General features: G+C 40.4%; 1 protein-coding gene across 3 annotated transcripts; it reads right to left on the bottom strand.

The window, feature by feature from the left end:
• Nucleotides 1–16330: 16330 nt before the first annotated feature.
• On the bottom strand, nucleotides 16331–23916 carry PDP1 (pyruvate dehydrogenase phosphatase catalytic subunit 1). Of its 3 annotated transcripts, XM_088057665.1 has the most exons (3): nucleotides 23781–23916; nucleotides 23326–23360; nucleotides 16331–20258 (listed from the first exon to the last, which is right to left on the bottom strand). In XM_088057665.1, the coding sequence occupies exons 2-3, from the start codon at nucleotides 23354–23356 to the stop codon at nucleotides 18607–18609; spliced, it is 1683 nt and encodes a 560-aa protein (XP_087913791.1). In that variant the 5' UTR covers nucleotides 23357–23360; nucleotides 23781–23916; the 3' UTR covers nucleotides 16331–18606. The 3 variants fall into 3 exon arrangements, with proteins under 3 accessions (XP_087913791.1, XP_005517082.1, XP_005517080.1); XM_005517025.3 differs by lacking the exon at nucleotides 23326–23360; XM_005517023.3 differs by lacking the exon at nucleotides 23781–23916 and having other exon boundaries at nucleotides 23326–23725.
• Nucleotides 23917–25034: the final 1118 nt, after the last annotated feature.

The following is a 25034-nucleotide window of genomic DNA, read 5'->3' on the forward strand; positions in this document are numbered from 1 at the left end:
AATACTTTATTAGTTTTTTTGGTTTACTTGCCTTTTCTATTTTGAATGACAACCAAGTCTGCAGCATCCTGTTATAACTGGAGTCTGCAGCTTGTTGGAGAAATTGTACCTAAGTAGTTAAGCTGCAATTCAGTTCCTTTACTATTTTGCTCCTTCCAGCTGTAAAAATCAACACTGCAAATCCCACTGTTTTCCTTCGAGGGTCTGCTTGTTAAATTTACAAAAGGAATGCAGCCTCTTTTTCCATAAAACCCAGACAAAGTCAACCTTAAATGTTGTAGACAGAACTGGGACAGTGTGGGAGCACATTCTCTCTGCACCCATGCTTAAGCCATTACCACCAGTGAGGGCTGTGATGGCTGCATCCAGCTTACTCTGGACTTGGGATCTATCTGCATTGTTGATACATGAACCCACAATGCTGCCAGCTTTGTTCATCCTCACATGTAGATTTGCATTTCTGGTATATCTGCCAGAATGCAATTTCAAGTTCTGTGTGGGCAAAAGTCAAGGACTGAAGAAGGGAAACTGGGAGAAACATGAGTGGTTCCAAGGACTGGGGAGATTTGCCATCCATTTCTAGACCAGAGGATGGTAACTGAGGGTCTGATAATGGGAAGGAAAATGAGGAATATCTCACCATGCAGCCAAAAAGTTAAAATGTGAAAGTATCAGAACAGACCCAGATTCCTGAGCAAATATCTGCATCAAAGCATCATATTGTGGCTCAGAAGAACTGCTGTCATCTTGCCATGGCAGGCCAAGAATTCTCTCAAAATTATTTTTCTCATTGCACTGACAAAACAAGAAACATCTTAGAGGAACTGAGAGAACATGACTTCTCTGTATATTTATATAGGCATATAAAGACATCTTAATGGCTTAAAAGCCGTAGGAAAACATTTTATTTAGAGACGGTAAAATTATGACACCTTCAAAATATCATATCAGGCGTTTTGTCACTGCCTTCACCCATGAGTCAAGATCTTATCAGCTATCTTCAGTTGAAAATATATAATTATCTCAAGTATGCTTAAGCAATGAAAGGCTGCAAAGGAGTAACTTTAGATAGCACCTATAATTTTTCCTTTTGATGATCAAAATACTTGTTTCAATTTGGCTTTAATTTTACTGAAACTTAATTTAAATTTTAAAATGGTTTTTCAAAAAAATCTAACTGAAAAGTTGAAGTAGGATATTTGAACAGCTTCTAGGCATTTTAAAAGATGTTTTAAATTTATTGAAATTGTTGGTTTACAATACAGAATTTGATAAATTAGCACTTTCTAATGAAAAATCATTATGCTGCTCAACTTTTGAGCAACTCTACTACTGCTACATTGTGCCTCTCACTATGAGATGCTGCCAAGTAGAACTTGAGGTTAATGGCTCTGCTGATGATTTTAGCTTGTTCAGATAATGAACCCAGGTAAAATCTCTGCCAAAATGACTGTGTAGGCAGCTTTTTCCAAGATGTATTGGTGACTGGACAGGACTCTTACCCTACTGTGGCTGACAGGACAGGTGAGTCACCCGCTGCACCTCACTGCTCATGTACTGCTGATTCAGGCTGGCACAGTGACTGCCACCTGCACACCTGCACATGCACATTAGGTTTCACCTGAAGATAAAGAATTTTTTTCCAGTGAGAATAATCATCCACTGGACTATGTTCCTGGGATTGTGGTAGAGTCCCTATAACTGGAAGTTTTGAAGCTGTGTTTGAACAGGGTGGTTGCTAATCTCACCTATACTTCCTTTCCCATAAAAGGTTGGACTAGGTGATCTTCCGAGGTCCCTTCCATTCTGGACTGTTCTATGATTCTATGATTTATATGCCCATTAGGATATAAATAATAAGTAGAACTTATTCCAGTGAATGTTTGGTCTCCTAATTTTTGGCACTGTTCTATGAAATAGCTTTTCAGACAGGAATGAGGAACATTGTTCTCCAAGACTTCAGGAGATGAGGTGAGTCCCAGGAGAAATCTGGAGGTGACAGTTTTACTGAGTGTGGCAGACGAGGGCTGTTCCTTTTGCCCTACACAACACAGCATTCAGGTGCTGTCAGGGGATGTGACAAGAGCACTGTGAAAACAATCTAAAGCCCAGAGTACTCCCAGGGTCATGGAGAATCTGCTCAGTACTCGTGTGTGGTGCTGAGAGCCTGTGGGGCTTTCCCACATCTCCTGTAAGAAAGGAGATATGAGAAATGTGAGAAAGGATTCATTCTGACTCTTTAAAACAAGTCATTATAGATTCTGTTGGAAGGATGGGCCAAATTCACTAAAATGTGCATTATTGTAAATTAATGAAATTTAATACAATACAAGGCTTCAGAAAATGCCAACACACACAGTGTCAACACACTGGAATATGCCAATCCTCGTATTAGCCTTTTAACATTTTAATGCTATTATCCTTAAACATCTGGAAACAAATGATGCTTGAAATAATAAGAACAAAAAAATTCCTGGTTACTAAAAAATGAGGGAATCCTGACTAATAGCATCTGCAGATATCCACTTCAGTAACAATTAATTTACGTGTCAAAAATAATACCCAGGCCACACTGGTGAACTGGCTTCTCTTACTAAGGGTTTGAGCCAATCTGTGGCATGCCAAGGAAGGCTAACAGTAGCTTCAGCAGACAGATGTGATTGCAATATATCATCCATTTCAAATGTATTGTTAAAAGCAGATGAAAAGAATTCTTGAGAGGACTCTTGCCTGTATGAGTGATAATTTAAAATTATTAAGGCTATATTGGTGCCACACCAAAGGACTCTCAGGCATATTAGTGTACTAAGCAAATAATTGGTTTTCTGAGGTACAAAAATGGTCTGTTTGAAACAAATTTCCTACTTTAAAGCTTGCAATTTTCATTTTGGCATACCTTGCATCATTTTCCTGCCTTTATTTTTGTCACAGATTATGTTATTCTTTTATTCTTTATTTTATTTTGTTTCACTATGTTTTTCTGTCCCTTGGAACTGCTTTAACTGTAGAGAAAGAAAACATCCTACTTCTATATTTATTAGGATCTCCCTACTATAAATGAAAAATTAATTTAGAATATATTTTGAACTTGCCACGTGCCAAGAAGGATGGAAGAACTAACCACAGCTATCAGACCTGTCAGCCCCTTGTGAAACCTGCTGCATGTCTAAGGGGCTAGGATGTAGAAAATGAGAATAAAATTAAGGCCCCACCCATTAAAGGCACAAGCCTTGGTACTTGTGTCTTTACAAAATGGCCAAAATACAATCAGTATTGAGTAACAAGGTTTCAAATAATTCCCTCTCCCTCTAAAAAGATGTTTTTAAGCATAACAATGAGTTCATCCTTTAAAGATCTTCCATTTAAGTAATGAAAGCAAAGGCCAAATAATGGAAGGAGGGACTTGAGAAGGACATGGCTACTCAGTGTGCGTCATGTGAGGAAAAACTCTATCTGCTGCTCTGTAAAATGGAAATATTTGAGAATTCCAGTTTAAACCAAGAAAAATGCCTGGAGACAAAACCCCAACTATTTTTGCACTCTTTGATGTTAGCTGAAAAGCAAAGGCTAAGCAATCTCAATCTGTAAAACTGAGCTCAATCTGGAGAGAGGCATTCTTGACTCATGAGTCATTTGGCTTATGCCAGCCAGGGCACATCTACACTCAGGCTTGCAGCAAGCATCATGACAGATGTAGGAAGTAACAAGCAGAATACTCTTCAGATGGTGCTTTCCAGCATGGAGTTACAGGGAGTAAATTCAAACATTGCAGACACTTTTCTAAAATTCAAAGCAGAATGTGAATGTTACAACTCCCCCCCGGCTTCAGTAGCTCAGCGCCTTCCTTCCAGGAGCCCAGGACCTGGAGGGCAGCACACAGGCACCAGGCAAACATCATGCAGCCTTTTTTTCAGCAAATGATCGGGGGTGTTTTGTTGCCATTGGTAGGCCAAGTTTAGGAATGTCCAGAAGGTTCACAGATACAACACCAAAACAAAGTGCTTCTTACACAGTTGTACCTCTCTGGTTTATATTTAGTCCCTATCGGTACATTAAACAAATCATCTGGTTTTCTTACAGGTGAACCTGATTCCCATAAGGTACCAAGAGAAGGGCTGAGTTTTGCTAACCATATTTAGCAACATAATAATTTTTAGATAGCAAAGGCCATTAGTCCATTTAGTGCAAAACGCTATGATAATGTGATTTACCAGAGGATCTACCCAGTTATAACCATCTCAATAAATTCTCTTTCCAAAGTCAGCTTCTACCACAGGGGACTACTATTTCTTTCTAGATTGAGATCTGGGTTACAGAAGCTCAGACAAATTTTAGCACTAACAGTTCTTTTATGTATAGGACAATGATAGAATTAATTTATCATAAATGTCAGTATCAAGTTCTCATAAAATATAGAACTAATCATAAGGACAAAACTTAAAGAAAAAAAAAAACCCCTTGCCATGAAGTGGCTGTTCATCTTCTACATGGTAAGATGGGCAGGCAGATCATAATTTCATGCTTATCCACTCAAATACCAATTTCTCTCCTAAATCAGTCCTGTCAGTTCAAGTATTTTTAAATCCTTTATCTTGTTAGTTCTTTTGAAACTGTTCAAGCTAATTTATTCTTCCTTTGAGGAACAGTATACATACTGAATTTTAAAAGGTGTCTTTCTTCCAGTCTTTCAGGAAGATAAATTTGCATTAATAACAATGCAGTGTCATTAGACTCTGCAGGAAAGGCTTGTTTGGATTATTGACTGAACCAGGAATACAACTGCCAATAAATCCACACATCATATTTATATATTTACTAAAACACTCTTTTCACATTCCATTATCCTCAATCTTCTATATCATCTCCAAAGCCAACATAATAGTTTTCTGAGAAAGTTACAGGAAATCCATAGTTTGCAGTTAAAAATAACTTGTCACTAAAACATTGTATTTTCTAAAATGCTCAAAATAGCTTTCACCTTTAAAGGTATGGAAGTCATTCAAATTTCTAAATGCATTTATAAAATCCTGCAAGTACTTCAGCTGTTTATGATATCATTATCTCTGTGACAATGACATAGACACAAAGACAATAACTGATTAATTTCTTCTTGGCAAAACTGTTGACAGGTTAATTGTAAGAAACTCTTTTACAGTTCTTACTTTTATTTCCTTTCATGGCTGTTAAATATACTCTTTCCATATTACAAAGAGCAAACAAATTGGCTTATTTTCTTAAATACCTACACAGAAAAAGCTTCACCTATCTGTATAGGATCTTTTTTCTGCGCTCAGGAGCATGCATAGTAGATAATGATTCAGTCAGATCACTTAGATAGTTTTTTTACTTATCATTTTCATAGTGTATTTCTACTGTCATAACTCAAATCAAAATATAAAGTCACAACAGCACTGTGGTAATCTTCATGTCTCAAGGACCTATGCAGTTATATCCCATGAGAAATTCAAATTACTGGTTTGGTGACTCTGCTGGTTGCTCTGGTGGCACTTCAGGACTCAGTAGGGTGAGGCTACAGCATGAGGAAAGGAACATGAGAAGTCCCTGGACTATGTTCCTGCTGCCAAGCGAGCTCATAGCAGCAGACAAATGCACAGACAAGCTGCAGTGTGTGGAGCTTGCAGGCCAGAGCCAGTGCTTGTGACTGCTCACACTTCCAGGAACAGATGCATATCTAGTCGCAGCTGTACTTTGAAAGACACAAAAATGTCATGGCTTTTGTCTTGTCTAGAGTGAAAATCTGACCAAGAGCAAAGCAAAGGAGGACTGTGGAGGCTATTCCCTGTATTGGATCTTGTCTAATCACCTGCATATCACTTTCATAGAAGTTTTGTAACAAATCCCTAATTAACATGCTCATTAGAGAATAAAGACAATGCATAGAAGTATAATTTTGCTTCCTCTTCTCCTTCTAGCTTAAAAGTGAAAACAGTACTAAAATGAAATGAAGTTGAATGACTGCTTTTTCCTCACCTCTTTTCCAAGTGAGTGTGGATGTTACACTTGCCATTTGCCAAAGCTGGGAGATGTACAAACACCCGTCAGGACCAGAATCATTCCTGCCCAGGCAATCTCAATGCTAAGTACAAAGAGAAACAGTGCTTCCTAAAGATACCAGGAAAAAAAAAGCAGTTGGTATAAAAGAAAGGTAGACTTTTAAAATAATTTCTGTAAAGTATGTGTCAGTTTCCTTTTAAGAGTTTGCCTTTCACAAATAACCAATTTTAAATTAATGAAAATTCAAAAGGGTTAAATTGAGAAAATCTATTTTTATTTCAGGTGGACCTAATTTTATTTTGACTTTTCATAATTAGATGGAGAACATGTTTTGTGATTGGAAATGTATATAATATAGAACATCAAATAAAAATTGCATATAAACCTATCTATAAACTCTATTAAGGTAAAATTTTAATTTTTCAAACTTGAACGGACAATTTCAACTTCAACAGGATCCTTCATTTCCACATAACCTTCAGATATGATATTTTAAGGTTGAAAATGCAGCACTTTATTCCTTAGCCTCTTATCCTCTTAGCTTTACTAAGAGAATATTTGACTGAAAAATCACCATGAAGTAAAACTGCAGGCAGATTGGGTCGGGGCCATTTTGCATTAATTCAGGATGAAGGGAAATGTTTCCTCTCAGGGTCCTTGCCCTTGCCAAGCCTGACACTGGTGGCAGCAGCAGCTCCAGTTCATGTAAAATTAATTTTACATTAATTGAAGCATGGTGGATGAACTTGCTGGTATCGGCCATTGTGCCTTGCAGCCATTGAGACATAAGCTGCTGCTGTGAATAAAAGGCTGTCTGGGCTCCTCTGGAGAGCATCTTCCCTTGCACCGCCTTGGCCTGGCTCGACAAAAACACCTGCACAGCTCCTAACCATCAACCAGCCCTCGGGCTTGCACAGGAACCTCCGGTGTGAAGTGCTGGCACATGACTGAAAGGCTTTTTGCATATCAATCATTAATGATTCGCTGTGCTAAACCCAGGCAGCTGCAGGACGGGCCCGCCCCTGCCCAGCCCTGTGCTACGAGCATCACCCACAAGGAGGAGCCCCATCTACAAATAATTCATTTACAGAAAAGACAAGAGCTCTGCCTTAGCCGTACCCAGGCTAAACAGTTTAGCTAAACAGAATAGCGAAGAACTACTTCTTGATAAAAGAAATAGTGGGGTTCTTTTCAACTAAACTCCCATCAGAAAGAAGATTCGTCAGATAGAGGATATTTGCCTAATTACATTATCCCGACTTTTCCCAATTACAAGGAGAACAGATGTTCTGTGACTGGAAGTGAACCGAAAGGGAAGGAACATCAAAAACCAACTGCCTACAACAAGAGCCTACAAAATCAATTTTTTCCCCCTTAACACTTGATTAGTTACGATACCAAGCACGTTTTGCCCAGGCAGGAAGGTGTGATTAAGTGAAACTGCTTCCCTGGGAGCTACAGGATTATGCTGAAAGAAACGCAGTAAAAGTTAGTAGAAAGATTTACACAGTAAAGTTACTGCATGAATGTGAGACTGCAGTTTTTATTTTGAATTTACTGTGTTTATTTCAGTAGAATGCACAAAGCTTAATTTAACTGAGCACTGTCTTTGTGAGTAGCCTCATTACTATCTTTCAGCTATAGCAATCTGGAGAAGAGTAGGAAGAGCAAATGTACAAACAGTTGTGCACTTGTGATTTCTCTTGCTTGATTTTCAGGCGTTCTGAGCCTTCTGACAGCCTGAAGCCAAAAGGGTGTATGTGCACTGAGTCTGTATGGGCACAGGCTTTTGAAACTGTAATCCAAAGCCTGAGGTTTGCAAATTAAGTGACTGTTTCAAAACTTCATTCTGAGCAATTTGCCTACCATTACCCAATCATGTCTGGTAGAATAAGGAACAAAATCCATACCTGTCAAAGGTCAAGAAAATGCTGCCAGATACCTCAAAAGAACAAGCAAGGAGTTGTCTTGATTTCACTTGAGGAAGAATTTAATTCAAGATTTCTTTCATGTAGGTGGGTTTTAGCTCAATTTTCAGCTCATTCACTTTAAAAGCAGAGTGGTTTTTCCTTCCTGTTTCTACATTTATTTACATACCAAGAATTCACAGTAAGGTAAGCAATTTCTTTTTTATCTGTCTGCTGCTGTCTTGATTGCTTTTCCGTTTGTTTAAGTTGTTGCCTACTTTGCAAAAGGAAATTACCTGAGCTGTTAAGACTTCAGAAAAAAATCTCATGGTAATGTATTTATGTTCTGCATTATTCAGAAACAAGTACTTTCAATAGATTGTTTTAATAAAATCGATTAAATGCTGAATTTTTGCATTCTAACAAAACTCTGCCCTACTATGATAATGGCTGGGAGGTCAACCCAGAAGGACCCAAGCAAACTGGGACTTACTGGAGTGAGCAGCTGCTAATAAATATGACCCCAGACCTAACAGGGGAAAAACATTCTGCTGGACCCCACTCTTAAAACCAGGGAATACAACCAAGGAAGAACTCATCAGGGATGTGAAGGTCCCAGCCTTTGCTGCAGTGGCCATGAAATGGTGGTGGGTCCAAGAAAGGAAACAAGGAAAATAGCAGGATTGACCCCTAGAGTTCAGATGAACAGGTTGTGGCCTCTTAAGGTGTCTGCTTGGAGAGATCCTGGGCAATGCATCCATAGAGAGAGGAGGGGACCAGAAGAGTTAGCTGAGTGTCAAGTATCACCTCCCCCAGCTTCAGAATGATCCACCTCAATGTGCAGAAAATCAGTCAGCAGCAGGAGGCAGCTGCAAATATGAGCAAGGAGACTCCCACAAAGCTCAAATAGAAAAAGGAAGTGTTCTACAAGAGGTAGAAGTAAGGACGGGTGAACTGCCAGGAAGATAGAGATGATGTTCAAGCACACAGAGGCAGGGTTAGAAAAGGAAAAACCCATCTGGAGTAGAGCCTGGCAAGGAATCGTGGACAGCAGCAAAGACACCTACAAGTATATCACCTGAAAAAGGAAGACAAAGGAAAATGTGGGCCTGCTGCTGAATGAGATAGGGGACCCGGTAACAAGAAAGCTGAGATACCTGTATTTACTGGTAAGGCCATCTTTCAGGAACTTCATGCTCTCAAACCTGTGAGAATGTCTGGAGCAAGAGGAAAAAGATCAAATTAAGAAACATCTATTTTAAGAAAACCCGGCATATTAAAGTCCATAGGGCCTTATGGGATGTACGCATGCCTCCTGAGAGTAGTAGTGGCTGATGTAATGGAGGCCACTCTCAATTATCTATGAAAGATTATGGTGATCAGGAAAAGTTCTTAAACTGTAGAAAAGAGTCGATGTCATTCCTGTCTTCAAGCAGGACACACGGAACTACAGACTCATCATCCTCCTCTCTGTGTCCTGGAAGGTGATGGAGCAAACACTCCTGGAGAGCACCTCCAAATAGTTGGAAGGACAAGGTTAGTGGGAGCAGTGAGCATGGACTTTGTAACCACAGAGCCGTGTAATACAGCGCAGTCATTGCTAGAACGAGCCAGAAACTTTGTACTGAATTTGCAAGGCCCTTTTTGCAGTCTTCAGACCCACGTTATCCAAGCTTCTCTTGACCTGCCTGAAGCTTTACTTCAATGGGTTGAGCTGCAACAGCAGTTTTGCTAACCGACCAGGAGGCTAAACAGGAGAGTTTAACTAGATGATACCCAGAGGCTTCTGGCAACTCCCACTATTCCATGAGAATAGTCTAATGAAATTCACCAAGAATTTGCCTTCCATTTAAGAAATGTACAGAGCATTTTTTAAATTGGCTTAAGAAAATTTCAAACCACAATTTTCTCCTTATTCTGACCCCCTATTTTTTTGACTTGAGTGAAGGAATGATAAGTAAAGCTGATGCAACATGTTTGAGAGTTTACAGATACAGAATGTCTTATTAGAGTTCTTAATTACAAAAAAAATAATGGTTTAGTTTAAATGAAATTTTAAGAAAAAAAAAGATAACTAGCAAATAATGGATATTTAGTATTGCTCTTCACTGTTTCTTTGAAGAGTAATTGATCAAATTCATTTGTTTAAATCCTTATAAATGTATTTAAGAATATAAAAATTAATACACATTTTGACTCCAAGATGTCTTTTGCACCCATTGTAACTTACGCTGCTTCTTAGTATTCTCTTACAAATACATCTGCAAAGATGTATTTATGATTAGGTCTATTGATTTTTTAAAATCAAGAGTAGGTAACAACTGGTATCAATTTACTCAAACATTATCTATGTCCTTATAATTAACCACCAGCTTTTCAGATTTTTACCCTCCTTTTACAAGAAAACTTTGAACTTACAATGGAAACTACTTGTTTGTTCTATGTGTGTTAGGCTCTTTGTTGGTTTTGTTTGTTTTTTTCAGCTGGAACGGAATATTTTACTTCATATTTTAGAAACTTTCATCCAGACTAATAATGTTTTTATTGTCATGGCATATATATATATATATGGCAATATATATATATTTTATAGATATATATAATATATATATAATTGACTATTAAATTATTAAGCTTACGATCCGAGTTAAGTTTTCAATTTACTTTGGGTTTTGCTTTCCTGTTATGTTTTGCTGTCAGGTGTGGTTATATTACTGTCTCTTCTAGTCAAATGCTCTAGAATGCAACTTTTGCTTAGTTCAGTCAATAACTGATCAATTTGCTATTGCAAAGTTGAAATGTAGGTTGCACTTACGTTCCTGGCAAGTTCTGCCCAAACAATCACACCATCAATACAGACAGACTCACTGTTCTACTAAATTGCCACCAGTGGAATATTCTGGCAACTAAATTTATCTCAGAGGAAGTTTCTGGAAATGAAACCCCCCAAATGTCACCCTATGATAAAAATTCTAGTTCTCTGCATGTGAAGCTGCCAGGCATAATGTGATGCTCCCAGTTTTGCAAATAATTCAGTCATCTGATTATTTACTCCCCTCTTGGTAGTTGACCCAATTGTCTCTGATGGACTGGCAGGCTCTCCAAATGCCTTGAGGACTTTCGGTTTAAGGAATGCACATGAACACTATTTGCATACTTGCAGCATTGTTCTTGGGTGACAGCGATTTAAGATAGACAAAATGAACTCTCTGTCCTCAGGATAGCAGCACTCACCTGAGGTACAGAGAACAAGAAAAACTTGTTGAACGAGGGAATGCCAGGACTTTAGCATTCATTTGGGCAGCAACTGGTGGAATGCAGGAGAGCCAAACTTCCAGTTTGGCATTTTAACAACTGTGAAAATGTCAGCATGCAGTTGCTTTTAACTACATTCTAAGCCAAACTTAACTTTTCATGGTCTACAAGCATAGCCCCAGGGCTTGAAAACCCCTGAAGAAGACCACACAGGCATCATTCAAATTAGAAGACAAAAAAAGAAAGTGAAGTGACAAGTTTTCCTCAGCTCCGATTTACTTTCCTCTACTTACTTTTTTCTGATCTTTTTTCTTTCATCCTCACAGCTTTCTTTCTGTCTTCTCTACTGAGGTGCCATTGCAATGTAAAAATCAGGAAAGTACTGTTTCGTAATGTGCACTGCCCTTGGATTTTAAAATTCCCTGCACCCATACATTTGTTTTGATGACTTGTGTCTCTGTTTTTGTATTTGCACAGAAACAGTAAACATTTAAAAATCAGAACAACAGCAGTTGTTATTTGTTCAGCTTTTGTTTTGGGTTTTTTTTTGATCTTCAGCTTAGACATTCAGTCACTTCTGATCTCTTGATCTGCTGTTTGTTTTTCTGAGCAGGATCATGGCACCAACCATAACTGATACAAGAATTTCTCTTCATAGCCATCTCTGACATCATTGTGGTTTACCGTGCTGCCTTCTACAGTTGTTCTATAAAACACACCTAAATTTTCTTTCAAGTGTGCAATTTCAGCTTTAAAGACACATTCTAACAGGTTTTTTCTCCCTTACATTTTCCTACTTTATCCTGAATTTTTTTTTAGGATTCACATTCTTGTATTTCTGTGTACTTTTGAAATACTCCACATTCTGTTGCTCTTGAATGTTTCCTAACTTCCTATTGCCATTTTGGTCACTGCTTCACAGTTTATAATGGGCTTTTAATGTGTCTTCATTAGCTAGACAGACCTTGTGGCATTTATGTTTTTTGGGGTTTTTTTAAGAGTTAGCTGCTGCAGCAAGTGAGTTTCCAAGCACTCTTCCTGCAGGTACCCTGGGAACACTTGATCTCATATCAAAGGGACTTTTATGATTCTCTGACTTCAGAACTGAGCTTTTAATATCCATACTGTGATAAACTCCAAATGATCCTTTAAGCTGCAGCATTGAGAAATGAAACCCATAATACTCCAATATTTATATTTTAATACACGTTAGCAAATACAGCAGACATCAGAATTGTCTTTTATCAATTTAGTCATGATATATTTCAACATCTGAACCCTTGTCATAGCACAGGCAATTTTAATTCCCAAAATTTTGTATGATAGAGTGGCTTTAAAATGCAGTACCAGCTTAAATGCTTGCCATTTACCAACCTGGGGAGCCTATGTTATTTCTGGGCCCTAATCTTGTGCGACCTTGTCACTGCATTTTTCTGTCACAACAGTTCCTTACATATTCTTCACTAAGCAGAAGTCAGGAACCTTCCTCAGCTCTAAGAAGTGTCTCTTACACATTGATTCTATAGAATATAGACTCTTTTCAACCTGTTTGAACATGATTTGGCATGAAGTTATATACGCATGGCCCAAATGTAAAAAAGCCCCAAATACTAAAAACACAAAGTGCCTGTCAGAAACCTACACTTAGTTTATGCTTATCTGTCTTTCTGACATTGAGCTAGACAGCTTCTCAGACTCTTTAGTGTCAGTGTTTGCTACGCAGTGAACACTTCAGTGTTCATGTCTAGATCAACCTCAGAAGACAGACACAGGACTGCCTTGCATTGCCACAGTAGCGCTGCCAAGCCACTCACTAGAAGACTCTTCTGCCTTCTGTACTATCAACTATAAGTTCAGGCTCTGTTTTTTCCTTAATATTTCAGCCTTTTATGAGCCGGACTATTTTGATAAAAAGACCGTGTCTCCTCAGTTTTGGACATTTACTTCTTTTTTATATAAAGGAGGACTACGTAAAATTTGGGATCATCTTCTCTGTAGAGCTGTTCTTAGGATTGAGCTTTATAAAAGAATGAATAGAAGAAAATAGACTCCTCTGATCAGCTGTGTTGGAAGCTTTACAGATTCCTACTCATGCAAGCAAGAATGAGAGCTGAACACTGTTCCAAGTGCAGGCTTCAGAGGTTATGCCAGGGAAATCGTATGTTGCTCACTTAACTGTTGAACACTGTCAGGGCTCTGGAGCAGGGGAGATAGAGTCCTTGGTGTATCAGCAACACCTCACAGTGCACAGCAGTGACATCCTACATGCCATCTGTGTAGGTCAACACAAAAGAGGACACTGGAGCTTGAGCTGCACTTCCACATACCTTAAGAATCAAAGAGCAAGAACAAGCCCTTAGAAGAGAGCTAATTGCAGGAATATTAGGTACAAGACAAAAACCTGAAGTAATTATGAAAAAGTGGCAGATGCAAAAACTTCAGGACTACTGTACCCATGAAGACCTGAGAAAAAATGCTTAAGATTTGCCTCCAGAAAACACCTAAATGGAGTGGACTAAGCTGCTGTTGTGCTCAAAGGAGCTGAATGTAGGCATGGAGCAGGCTGAACAGCCACTGAGACCCCACAGCATGCACTGAACACAGCTCTACCTATAACAGGTACCTCAACACTCATGATGCAGCATACACACAGAAGTATGAAAGTCAAATGTCTTAAGAAAAAGCTGGTAACAGATCTGCTCATAAGCCACACTGCTTATGACATACACAGGAATACACCAAGTTTTGCAGGGACATTTCAGCTACTTCCAGAGTAGCAGGGTGGCAGTTGCACTAATGTAGCATGCTGTACAAATTTGCTTTTTAGCAGGAATAATAAATCCATATCAAATACAGCTGTGCTATAGCTAGGTCTTCAGTACAGCAGTCAAGTTTTGTTAAGGGAAAGATTTACTTTTTCCCCTTTTAGAAGAGGCTACCAGGGAAGTAACATTTATTCCTCTCCCAGTTGCCTAGACCTGGGAACACTAATATTACTATTAGCCATTTTAACCACCTTGCACAAAACCCACAAAATCCTGGAAAACAGTATTCTTGTTATTAGCCCAGCTGTTGCGCCACCACACAGGGCAAAGAAATACTAGGAAGGAGCAACAGGAAAGACTACAGAATTAATGACTATGGGCTTATAGCAATTTTGACAGACTCATTTCATTTATATACAGAGCTTTTGAATGAAACTGTGTAATGCATGGCTGTGTGTCAACTCATGCGTGCTATCCTGTTAACACAAATGATCTCCCTATTTATTACGCTTTTTTCCTGTCTTTCAGCATCATGTGACATGACACATGATGTCCAATTAGACAGCCCTAATTGGATTATTTCTGCAATTAAGATGTGAGGCAGTACATTAAAGGCTCCACAAGTACACATTTTGGATATTAAAACTGACCAGTTTGTTCATGATGCTATAAAAATAGTTTGGTATTCATAAGTTTTATTAAAGAGGATTTTCTGTCTAGGAAATCTAATAGAAAGTCTATAAAGCAAGTGTAATTTTTCTGTTCAGAGAAAGATTGGCCAGGAGGATAGATAGTGAACAGCCTGCTGCATAAAACATTCCCTGAAATCTTTAAGACTGGTTACTTACTTATCCAGACTAGGAACCATAACGGATATATGCTTTGCAGTTCTTTCATTTTTTTTTTTTCCTTCAACACAGAAAGCGATGATATAGAGAACAATCCTAAAACACTCATGTACTGGGTGGTCCTTATTTTTTGAGCTAGAAAACTTTCAGTCTACTCCTTTTATTTGTTCTAAAAAAAACAACAACAAATCTAATTTTTAATTAATTGCCACCAACAAAATAAAGTATTGCTTATCATGGTATATACTGAATGGTGCCTCTATTTTCTTATACTATTTTATGTAATCCTTGAAAGTTTCATGACTGATTAGGTGGGTCATTTGCCAGAAATGCAGTTTCAGAAGACCTGCCCACTGATCAATACCTAAGTTGTTTGGGGTTTTCTATCCTCAGATCTTGCAGAACAGATAGGAACACACTATTTATGCATCTCAGATTCCTTTTTGTTTTACCACACAATGTTCCTGCCAACTTATACTTCCTGCCAACTTGTGATCCAGTTATGAAAGTCAGATTATCCTTTCTCTCTACCCAGAAATTTATTATTAATACTCACAAGCAGCAAATAAAACAGGTGTAACCAGCATTGCAACAATAGGCTTATCTATGGCATTGCAAATACAACAACCACCATCATGTCATGCACTTGCCACCAAACACCATGTCAGTGGCGTGAGCAATTAATACTGAAACCTGTCAAGGAAGCTTTTAAATACAGTTATACATAAGCTTCAATTAAAAACAACACTCTTTGTATAATTGACAAAGGTTATGCTTCAGCATTCAGATGGATAGGATGCAAATACAATGCACATACCACTGAACACAAGGGAACAGAGTTAACAACCTTAAGCTGGAAGTACAGACAACACATCTTCCACTCCTCTTATATAGTATTACTGTTGAACTGACAGATTCATCTAGAAGAGTTTTAAAGATTACTTAAATCTCACATTGACTGTCAAGATTCAGCCACCCTCCATGGTTTAACCACATATTTGCGGCTGTGAAATCCTTATCTGAAAAAGTAATCCCAGCACCACCCTTACATACACAATATCCGTACTTTCCACAATGAAACAATTCTGGTAGACAAGGAAAATGTGTCCTCAGCCTGTGGCACAAGAGCTGTTTCTGTTTAGCTCACCACCACCTTGTTTCTTGCCCCAATTTAGTCTGTTTATGAAATGCTGCATAGCTTGATACAGAGTACAGTACACAGCTTTAGGATCTAAAATGATGCTGCTTCCTCAGCAGCACTGCCCCTGGCGGTACTCATGAGGTGCGGGGAACTGAGACACACAGTGATACTGATGGAAGGATCTGAGCTTTGCCACCTGGGGAAGCAGCACCAGCATATGCCTGATGCAGGGTGGCACTGAACCTCACAGTGGCATTGAAGTGCTCTGAAGTTCAATTCTGTTTCCATTTATACTTCACTTTCATTGGCCACCTGATTTATCCATAACAGGGATCACACAAAGGAACAAAGTCCTAGCAGAACAGATATCACATTCTACATCAACTCAATACACATGGATTTCCGCATAATTGATCATTTTATTGGAATCTGTTAAAAGATGTTTGTTCAGGTCACCTGTTCAGCAGGCAGTTACGCTGCTTCTGTTCACTGCATACATACTGAGCAAGTCTCCAAGCAATACATAAATATTTTCTGACCCCATACTTAAGTATCTTTACTACAAAAAGCAGCTTCTCAATAAAAGTTGTATCCATGGGACCAATGTGCATTTCTTCCAGCTATGACTTGTACCAAATCCATATCAACAATCATAGGTTAAACACATCAATGCATATTAATAGAGCTTTAACAGTAAAAAAAGTAAGAAAGTTAAATACTGCAACAGCTGAGATACATACTGCATTTGAATGATAAAACATAGCCTATTGACCTACTTAATGACACAGTCACCAAAACACAACATACAGAAGCAATGTCAACAGCCAGTACTTGTCTAAGCATTTTAGAGTTCCCCTTTTCCTTCAAATAAAGAAGGGTTGTGTACATCTTGAATGTGAACTTAGGCATCATTTACCTTACAGCAATACTGATGCTGCTAGTTAAGGTTAGGTAGAGCCATACTAAAGCTACAGGCCACTGAGTACACATAGCATTTGTGAGTTTGAGGAGCCAATGTTTACTATAGGACAGGTTCATTGTTCAAACTAAGTGCACCCTATGTAACAGTAGCATTAATTGGCAAGACATATTTAGTATCAAACACCACTTTAGAAACCTAGCGTATTTCAGTTAATTGAGTAAAGTGTGATTTAATCAGCTGAGGGCTAGAGAGGCATTTTAACTGGAACACCTTGGTAAAGTGAAATAAACCAATTTATCACTGTTCTCTAGAACCCAGGAATAAAGTTAAATGTGTTCTCTCAGTCATCAAGGACTAGCATTTCAGCAGGCATTTCAGTTCTTAACCTAAGGGCAGGTTAAAATAAATCCATACACGATGCAATGAAGACCAATTAACTGTCAGTCTCTACTTTTACCATTACAAGCCCAACAATTTTGGCACACAAGTATAGCCAAATCTTTTAAGTTCAAATTCAACCATTCCAAGCCAGAGAGACCCATTTCAGAGACTGCTCTGTGATAGCATTCTGGACTGTAAAAACATGCATACACCAGCTGCCCAGAAACACAGAACTAAAAAGTTGCTAGAAATAGCCACTGAACATACACATGCATGCCAGTGAGTTTCTCAATTAAAATTCTATTTACAAGCCATACTTCAATTCTTTTGTAATTTGTAGTTTTTAAGCCAACTTACACATATGAGTTCAAGTGAAGGACATATAATGTGACCTTTTGAAATATCCAAAGTGAAAATGAGTGCAAGTTACAAAGCTACAAAGAGGTTAGCAATTATTTTCTGATCTTTTCAGGTGAAAAATTATTTACTAGATAAGCAATGCCAGGGATAGGTGGAGTCCATGAAGGACATAACCTTTAGGAAAGCAAACACAGCCTTAACCAACAATATTAACTTTTCAAAAAGTCTGAAGGGTCCTTTATACTGAAAACTGAAGTTCACCACAAAGTTCTCTTGTATCTTGCTGTGCATTGTAATGTGTTATTGCCCTACAAGTTGTGCAGAAACCCACGGCCAAGTATTAATGCACAAGAAATTACCGTGCGTAAGATATGATTAATCTGTAACAGAATCTCAGGTATTGATTATGGCTTAGACCTGGACTGAACGTCAACACTTAAACAAATATCCTTACGTGAATAACATTGTCTATATGAAAGTGAGACAACTTTGTTACACTGAAGACTTACTTGGTTAAAGTGACTTTCTGCTTAGAAGAAACAATAGACAATATATTCACAGATAACCATTGCAAGAATTAGCCCTGTAAAAAATTCAACAATACTTTTTACTTATCTTTTCCTTAAGTGTATATATTTGCAGATATTTTATAAGCAAGCTGTTTCTTGAACAGACAGATCTTTGATAGTTAATTCTTTATCCTACTTCCTCCCTCATCCAAATTTGCCAAATTCAAGACATTGTTTTAGCAGCATTCGTCCAATCAATAGTGCAAATTTGTTATAAAAAACTTTTCCCAAGCTAGGACATCCTCTTCAAGTTTTGTATTGGGTCAATAATACTTCCCATGTTTTTAGAGCTCCAGGGAAAGGCAGGAACAATAGATATGCTGAATCTAACAAACAATTGTTTGACAAAGGCTTTTTTAAATTTTATTTTTGGGTGGATTTTTAAATTTGCTGCTCATACTGGCCCTTGTAACAACTTTGGTAACTAGTTCACTGCATTAAATTCACAATTCCTCATTTTGATATGCACCTATAACATGTGAATTGAACTGCACCACAGTAATTGTAATGTCATCTCTATACATTCGAGCCAGCTCTTCTGGAAGACTAAGCATCTTGGACAGTCGCTCATGATCCACAGTTCCAAATTCATTATTACCCACTGCATGACGTATCAGGTGAGTTGCTGCATTCTGATCTTCGAATACTGAAGAGATTCTTGCTCTCCTTTCTGTTAAGAGACCATGCATCTGTCCCAAAGTTACCTTATAGCCACCAACAGCTATTGGCTGTTGGTGGTGAACACCAGTGAGGTACTCACCCACAATTCTAGCCACATCTTGCCTGTGCATTGTCTCCCACAGCCCATCTGTGGCCAAAACCAGGAACTTATCCTGTGGCCGTAATTTGTGATGTATGACTTCTGGTTCAGCTGTTAGGTATGGGGGAGTATGATAGTTTGGAGGAATAAACTTGGTATATTCATTGTCATTCAGCTGATCTGGGCCTGATTCTACCACTCTCTTCTGCAGTTCAATACTCCATTTAAACTTCACATCACCAAAAGCTCTGAAAGGCATCAAGAGACCCAAGAGACGATCTTGTTTCACAAGACTTTTCTCTTCAGACTTTGGATGCTCCATTCTCACACGTTCCACTTCACGTTCATTTTGTGCATTGTGGTCATAGGACAAATTAACTGCAGACCAAGATCCATCTTCTTCCTGAACACCAAGCATTGCTCTACTGTCACCTGTGTTTGCAATGTGCAAGTCGACACCATCCACATGGGCTACACAGGCAGTTGCTCCAGAAAACGCTACTCGCAGTACTAGGTAGTTAAGAAAAGAATTTGGATCTCCTACTTGAGCTTCCAAAGAAATATCACTATCAAGCCTCTTAAAGGCATTAACTAAAGCTTCTCTCACATCAGTAGTCTCTCCACTGTTGAGATCAATCAACTCCTGCCAATAAGTTCTTAAACTGTTGAAGTAGAGTTTGGAAGCCTCTTTGCTAAAATAATCGTTGGGATGCTTGTGCCACTGTAAAATGGGCAACAGAGCTCTGCCACTCTCCACAGCATTTTCTATTTCAAGTAAAGTCTCATGAGGTAACAAAGAGACAGCAATGTAGTAAAACAGTCTTTCACTGACAGCTTGAGCACAAGCACAGCCTGCATGGCCATCAAACACACCCAGAAGCATCCCTCTTGTCTGTAAACAAGTGGCAGCACTTCTCCGGTCCTCTATTGGAGCATTAGCAGGCAACTGGTTGCTATCAAAGCCAAGAACAGAACTTACATTTTTACCATCAAATTCTGGGACTTTGAAGCTGTATTCATTTGCCTTCAGAATGCTGTTGACCTGTGGAGGGGTGAGGTAAAACCTCTGTGGCGTAGAAGCATAATCCCTCGTGTGAATAAAATGATTAAAGTGCTCCTTTGGCCTGTAAAGTGCCGCAAATTTCTTCTGCGGTGCATATCTGAAGTGACTGTGAGCAAAATGAGATGACAAACAACACAGATGTTTATGGTGGCAGTAACACGCAGTACTGCCTATTCTGCTAATCTCACAGTTACGAATCAATGGGAACAGATGAGCTGGTGCTGGCATGGCATCAGACAACAATGGCAGCCTGGAGCTTCGGACTGGAATTGCTGAAAGACAAGAGAACAACTATGCTTAGCTTAGGGACAGATTTTTTTCCCCAGAATCCTGTGTTAAGATGTTTACTGCTCCTAACCAAGTTGCTTATTATATGGAATTCATAGCTTCAAAGGACTTGACAAGGGAAGGCATTACAAAGTTTATTTGTTTATAGACACTACATTGGGCTGTAACAAAAAAGCCATACCATGCTTCAGCACAGGTATTTTAGCTCCTATACGCATTCAGCAGGCAGAAAGTGAAAGTATCACCCAGCTAGCCAATGAAACTTCAGACAACAACACAATGGTTAGCATGGAGCACTCTACAGAATTGCCACAGGACTTCTACAGATATTTGCTTTCCTAGTGATTTCACAGCTGACATAGACAGGTGTGCCACACAAAGAACAAAACTCCCAAAGGCTGAAGAAGAGAAAGCATCTAACAGGAAGACTCAAGAAACAACTGAGATGACATACAAAGATGGTTTAAACAGCAGAAGCAAGAAGTAGGTGATAGAGAACTGTTATTCTTTATGCAATCAGAAGTCCGTAGCATATTTTGTTTCCTCCCCTCCTTTGACATGTAGAACTTCAAACTTGTGTGACATATACAAAATAGCCACAGCAGTCCATGCAGCAATTTTCTAGCTTAAGATGCAAGTACAAGAGATGGAAAGGAAATGCAGCTTTCCAACAGCTATTCCATCCCAGTACATTTTAAGACTACACAACATTTTAAAAATCTACTCAGTTGAAGGCCTAGATGCAAATTGTTTGCTCCCATGACTAGAATAGAGGCTTGCACAGTACTCTAAAGCTAGTTCAATGTTAAGATAAACCACTAGTATCTGACAAAATATTCTACTGCTACCTGCCACATCTAAAAGTTTTCCTTATTTTTCACTTCCCTGAAGAAAGAGTATGCTGGCATACTCTTTCTTGTCCCCATTTACATACCACATCACAACATTAGTGAGAGTGCCTCTCAAAAGCCTTATTCACTATGCCTCATTATCAGGAAGTCTTTCACAATGTGATACTTGAGAGACAATTCCAGAGTAGAAATGGAGCTGAGCTGTGCTTTGTGTGAAGTAGACACATTTAAGGCAAATTCAAATTTTCTCCTTTATTATCAAGTTTCATTGTAAAAGCTTTTTCTCAGAAGAGACCATTAGAAGGCTTACTGCACTCATAAGTACTAATCAACACTCCTAGATGTCAAATTGTTTTACTGTAGAAATGGATATTGCTGTGTTATGCAAGGTGCTTCAGTCATTAAACGGATCTTTTTTTAGCCAAGCAGGCATACCAGTACTTCAGATGAGACTCAACCCCAATAAAATATGCAGCAAGCCCCAATGCTCAGTCTAAAGGATCATGCAATATAGTAGAAACTGCATTTTGCATCACCCCATTCCATTAGCTTTCCATAGCTTCAGCCATGATTCTGATCACCTGGGCCAGCTGAGAAGTATCTGAAAACATATGAAGCTGCATCCCATTCCCCTTGTTTCAAGAAACAGATGCAAGTGGTATTCTTCCCTCCAATCTAGTTTGGTTGTTTTTTTAAGTAAATAAAGAGTAGAGCCCATTTCTCAGTTACATGACATGTAAGTGCTGAAAGCAGAGCAGAATTCATGTTGCTGTCACTCAGCTGACTCCCCAGTACTAATGATTGTTGTACATTGACAAAAACCTCCCGAGTCTCCGACTGACAGCTGAAGATTGAAGTTTTCTGTTGTGCTGGTACCAGGAAGAGCTTGGGATGTTGTCCAGACACCCAGGAGCAGCCAATTGGCTGAAGCTTCCAGATGCATACTGAATTTATGTTAGCCATTTGCTTCTCCAGCCCAGACTTCACATGCACACAGCATGACAGCAGTAGACTGCAACTCCAAATATAGATTTTAAATTCTATTCACTGCCTTCTAATTATATGGGAGCTATTTTGGTAACAGTTATGTATATTTCTTCACATGACAGTTAAAAGCAACACTTTTGCTTAAGGTTCTATGGATATGCCTGGCCTACAGCAGCACCTCAGCTTTAGCACTCATCTCCCATTAGACTCCACCTGGATCAAGCTGTCCTGACTTCTCAGCATTTGTGTTCAGTGCTGACCCACAGTGGTGCAACTGTTCTGACAGTTCTGCTGGTCCATGATGAAGCAAAAATACAAATGTATTCCTGCTGCAACAGTCCTGCAGTGCCACAAGAGAATATTTTTATGATTTTTAATTGTTAGTTTATCAAATGTTACATGAAATCCAAGAGGAAGTAGTAAGAAGTTGGCCACACATTTTCCATGGCTCATGTAATTCACAGTAGATCTATGCCAGCTTAAGAGATCAGTCTGTTTCACATACCAGCTTCAATAATTCCAAGTTGATTAAGTAAATGCCTAATTCCAAGTGTCCAAACCTGAACTGAAATTAAAGTCTCTCCCGCTTACCCCCACAACACAGCTGCCCCAAATATAAGCAGACATTCCAGCTGCCCTTTAAATAATTAAGATCCCAAGATCATGATCGTTGATCCAAATATGGCAGAGAAGAAAAAGAAGTAGAAATTTTACATTTCATTCAAAGTTTGTCAAGATATTAGAATCAATCCAGTGAAAATAACTCTCCAAGCCCAGAGCAGGGTACAAGTGCTATTTTCCAAACTGCAAATATAATATGACCAATAAGGAGTCAGATGGTCAATTTACAGGTTTTGTAGTACCACACTAAAAAAACATAAAAATGTTCCCCCTTTCTTTAAAAAATGCTCGTTATAGCCACACTATCAGGGCTAACTGACACTGCACAGACAGGTTCCTCCAAAACACTACCAAAGAAACCCATGGCTTCAGGTAAAAACACTCGGGTGCCTTTCCTACACCTGGCAGACCTGGATGAGCCAGCTGGAAAGGACGGGGAGATGGGGAGGAGGAGTAAGAAGCATTCAACACAAGCAGCACCGTTAAGCTTTCCCTCCGGCGTCAGCCCTCAGACACAGCCCAGCCTAGCAGCCCCTTCCCCGGGTCCCATCCGACCCCCCGAGCACATCGTTTCATGAAGAGAGATACATACCGATCCGCCTGGGCCCAGGACATACACACATTCTCCTGTCACAACATGAAGCCGCCAACATCCACAAAGCAGAAGCCCGGGGGGCGGGGGGAGGAGCAAGGCAGAGTTTGTTAGAGAAGACGTGGAGCTCCGGCACGGAGGTGGGACGGCAGACAGGAGGAGACACGCACACACAGCCCTTCCGCGGGCACACGGCGCCGCTGCTGCCGCTCAGCCAGCGATGGGACTGAGCCAGCTCAGCAGGGACCGCCCGAACCCGCCGCCCGCCCGGGCAACAAGCCCCGCCGGCCCAGCTCTCCCTTCCGGCAAGGGCGAAGGGCTGGGCCCGCGCTCGCGGCAGACACCGCCACCCGCTCAGGCGCTGCGCGGCCCCGACATGGCCGCCCCTCCCCAGCTACCCCCCCCGCCTTCAGCACGACCACCTCCTCCTCCCTCCGCCCGTCCCGGGCACAGACCTGGGCCTTTCCCGGGCGGCTCAGGGAAACGGGTGGAAAAACCGTGCGGCACAGGGAGGGAAGCGGACGGAAGGACCTGACCGCGACGCCCCAAACGCACCCACCACTCCCAGAGCCCCCGACAGCCGCCGCCTCACGCCAGCGGCCGCCGCGCCTTTATAAAGGACCCTGCGGCGCGCGGCGCGCCACCCATTGGCTGCTGAGGAGGGCAAGGAGGGCACGTGACGCGGAGGCTGAGGGAGCGCGCGGGGGCGGGGGAGGAGGGGGTGCTGCGTGCGCGCGCGCTGCGCAGGGGCGGGAAGGCGCGAACGCGGCGGTGGCGCGCGCTGGGTCCGTGCCCCGCCCCCCAAGGTGGCCGTGAGGGCGGGGGGAGCCGCGGCGGGGCGCTTTTGTGAGTGGGAAATGGGACCGGGGCCGCTTCCCCTGAAATGTTCAAGTGTCTTTAGCAGGTACGGAGCACGTTAACTCCGCAAAACACCGCTGAAGTCTGTCCCTAAGCCAGGGACCTCTCTGCCCTGAGAAAGCTCCCCGAAAGTCCTTCGGTCAGGAATCAGAGTTACATAACTTATGACTGTTACGGAGACCGAATATAGGAGAATGTCTAAATTTTGTAGTGTGTATTGGCATTTATTTATATATTTTACTTACTGGAATTCCTTCTAAAGAGTGGGGCTTTTTTGTTTTTTTTTTTTTTCCTTGAAATGTTCGAGTTGACTTGCAGTCACAAAGCATGTTAACTCCGCAAGAGACCACTGGAGCTTGCACTGGAACGTGGGGGGGGGGGGGGGGTATGTGTTACGTTTTTGTTTTTTATTCATTTGCTCCGTGGTGTTTTCCCTTCTTCAGAATCCCTCCAGGGAAAGCAGGCTGCTGTGGAGTGTCAAAGACCAGGGACCTCAGTGCCCTGACATCGCCACACTGCTGCCGTCACTGCCAACAAGGAATGGTTTGAAGGCAGTGGCTACGAAGAAGGAGCAGACCTTCCCTGGAAGGGCAGCACCTGTCGTTCCTGCCGGTGCGGCAGCAGCAGGAGCCTCTCCTCCCTCCTTTCTCTCCCCTCTCTTAGTTACTGTCCTGTCCCTCTTCCACATCTCTAGGGCAACACTCAGTTTTGCATGTGCTCCTGAGGTGCTCTGATCCAGACTTACTCTTCATGAATATGAATTACATTTCTGAATATGGAAAGTATGTAAATTCGACAGTATTTTGATTTTCCTTATCGTCTCTCTGTTTATAGATGCCTGTGCTGTCACA

Source organism: Pseudopodoces humilis, chromosome 1, assembly GCF_049639895.1.
Source record: "Pseudopodoces humilis isolate 2021_Gansu_Grassland_sample_001 chromosome 1, ASM4963989v1, whole genome shotgun sequence".
Lineage (NCBI taxonomy): Eukaryota > Metazoa > Chordata > Aves > Passeriformes > Paridae > Pseudopodoces > Pseudopodoces humilis.

What these genes read in the sequence shown, in the direction of transcription:
- PDP1 (XM_005517023.3), bottom strand. Translation starts at nt 23,386, where the DNA reads ATGTTGGCGGCTTCATGTTGTGACAGGAGAATGTGTGTATGTCCTGGG. An exon ending in TCCTGGGCCCAGGCGGATCG is followed by an intron (nt 20,259 to 23,325) that starts GTATGTATCTCT and finishes CTTGTCTTTCAG; the next exon opens with CAATTCCAGTCCGAAGCTCC.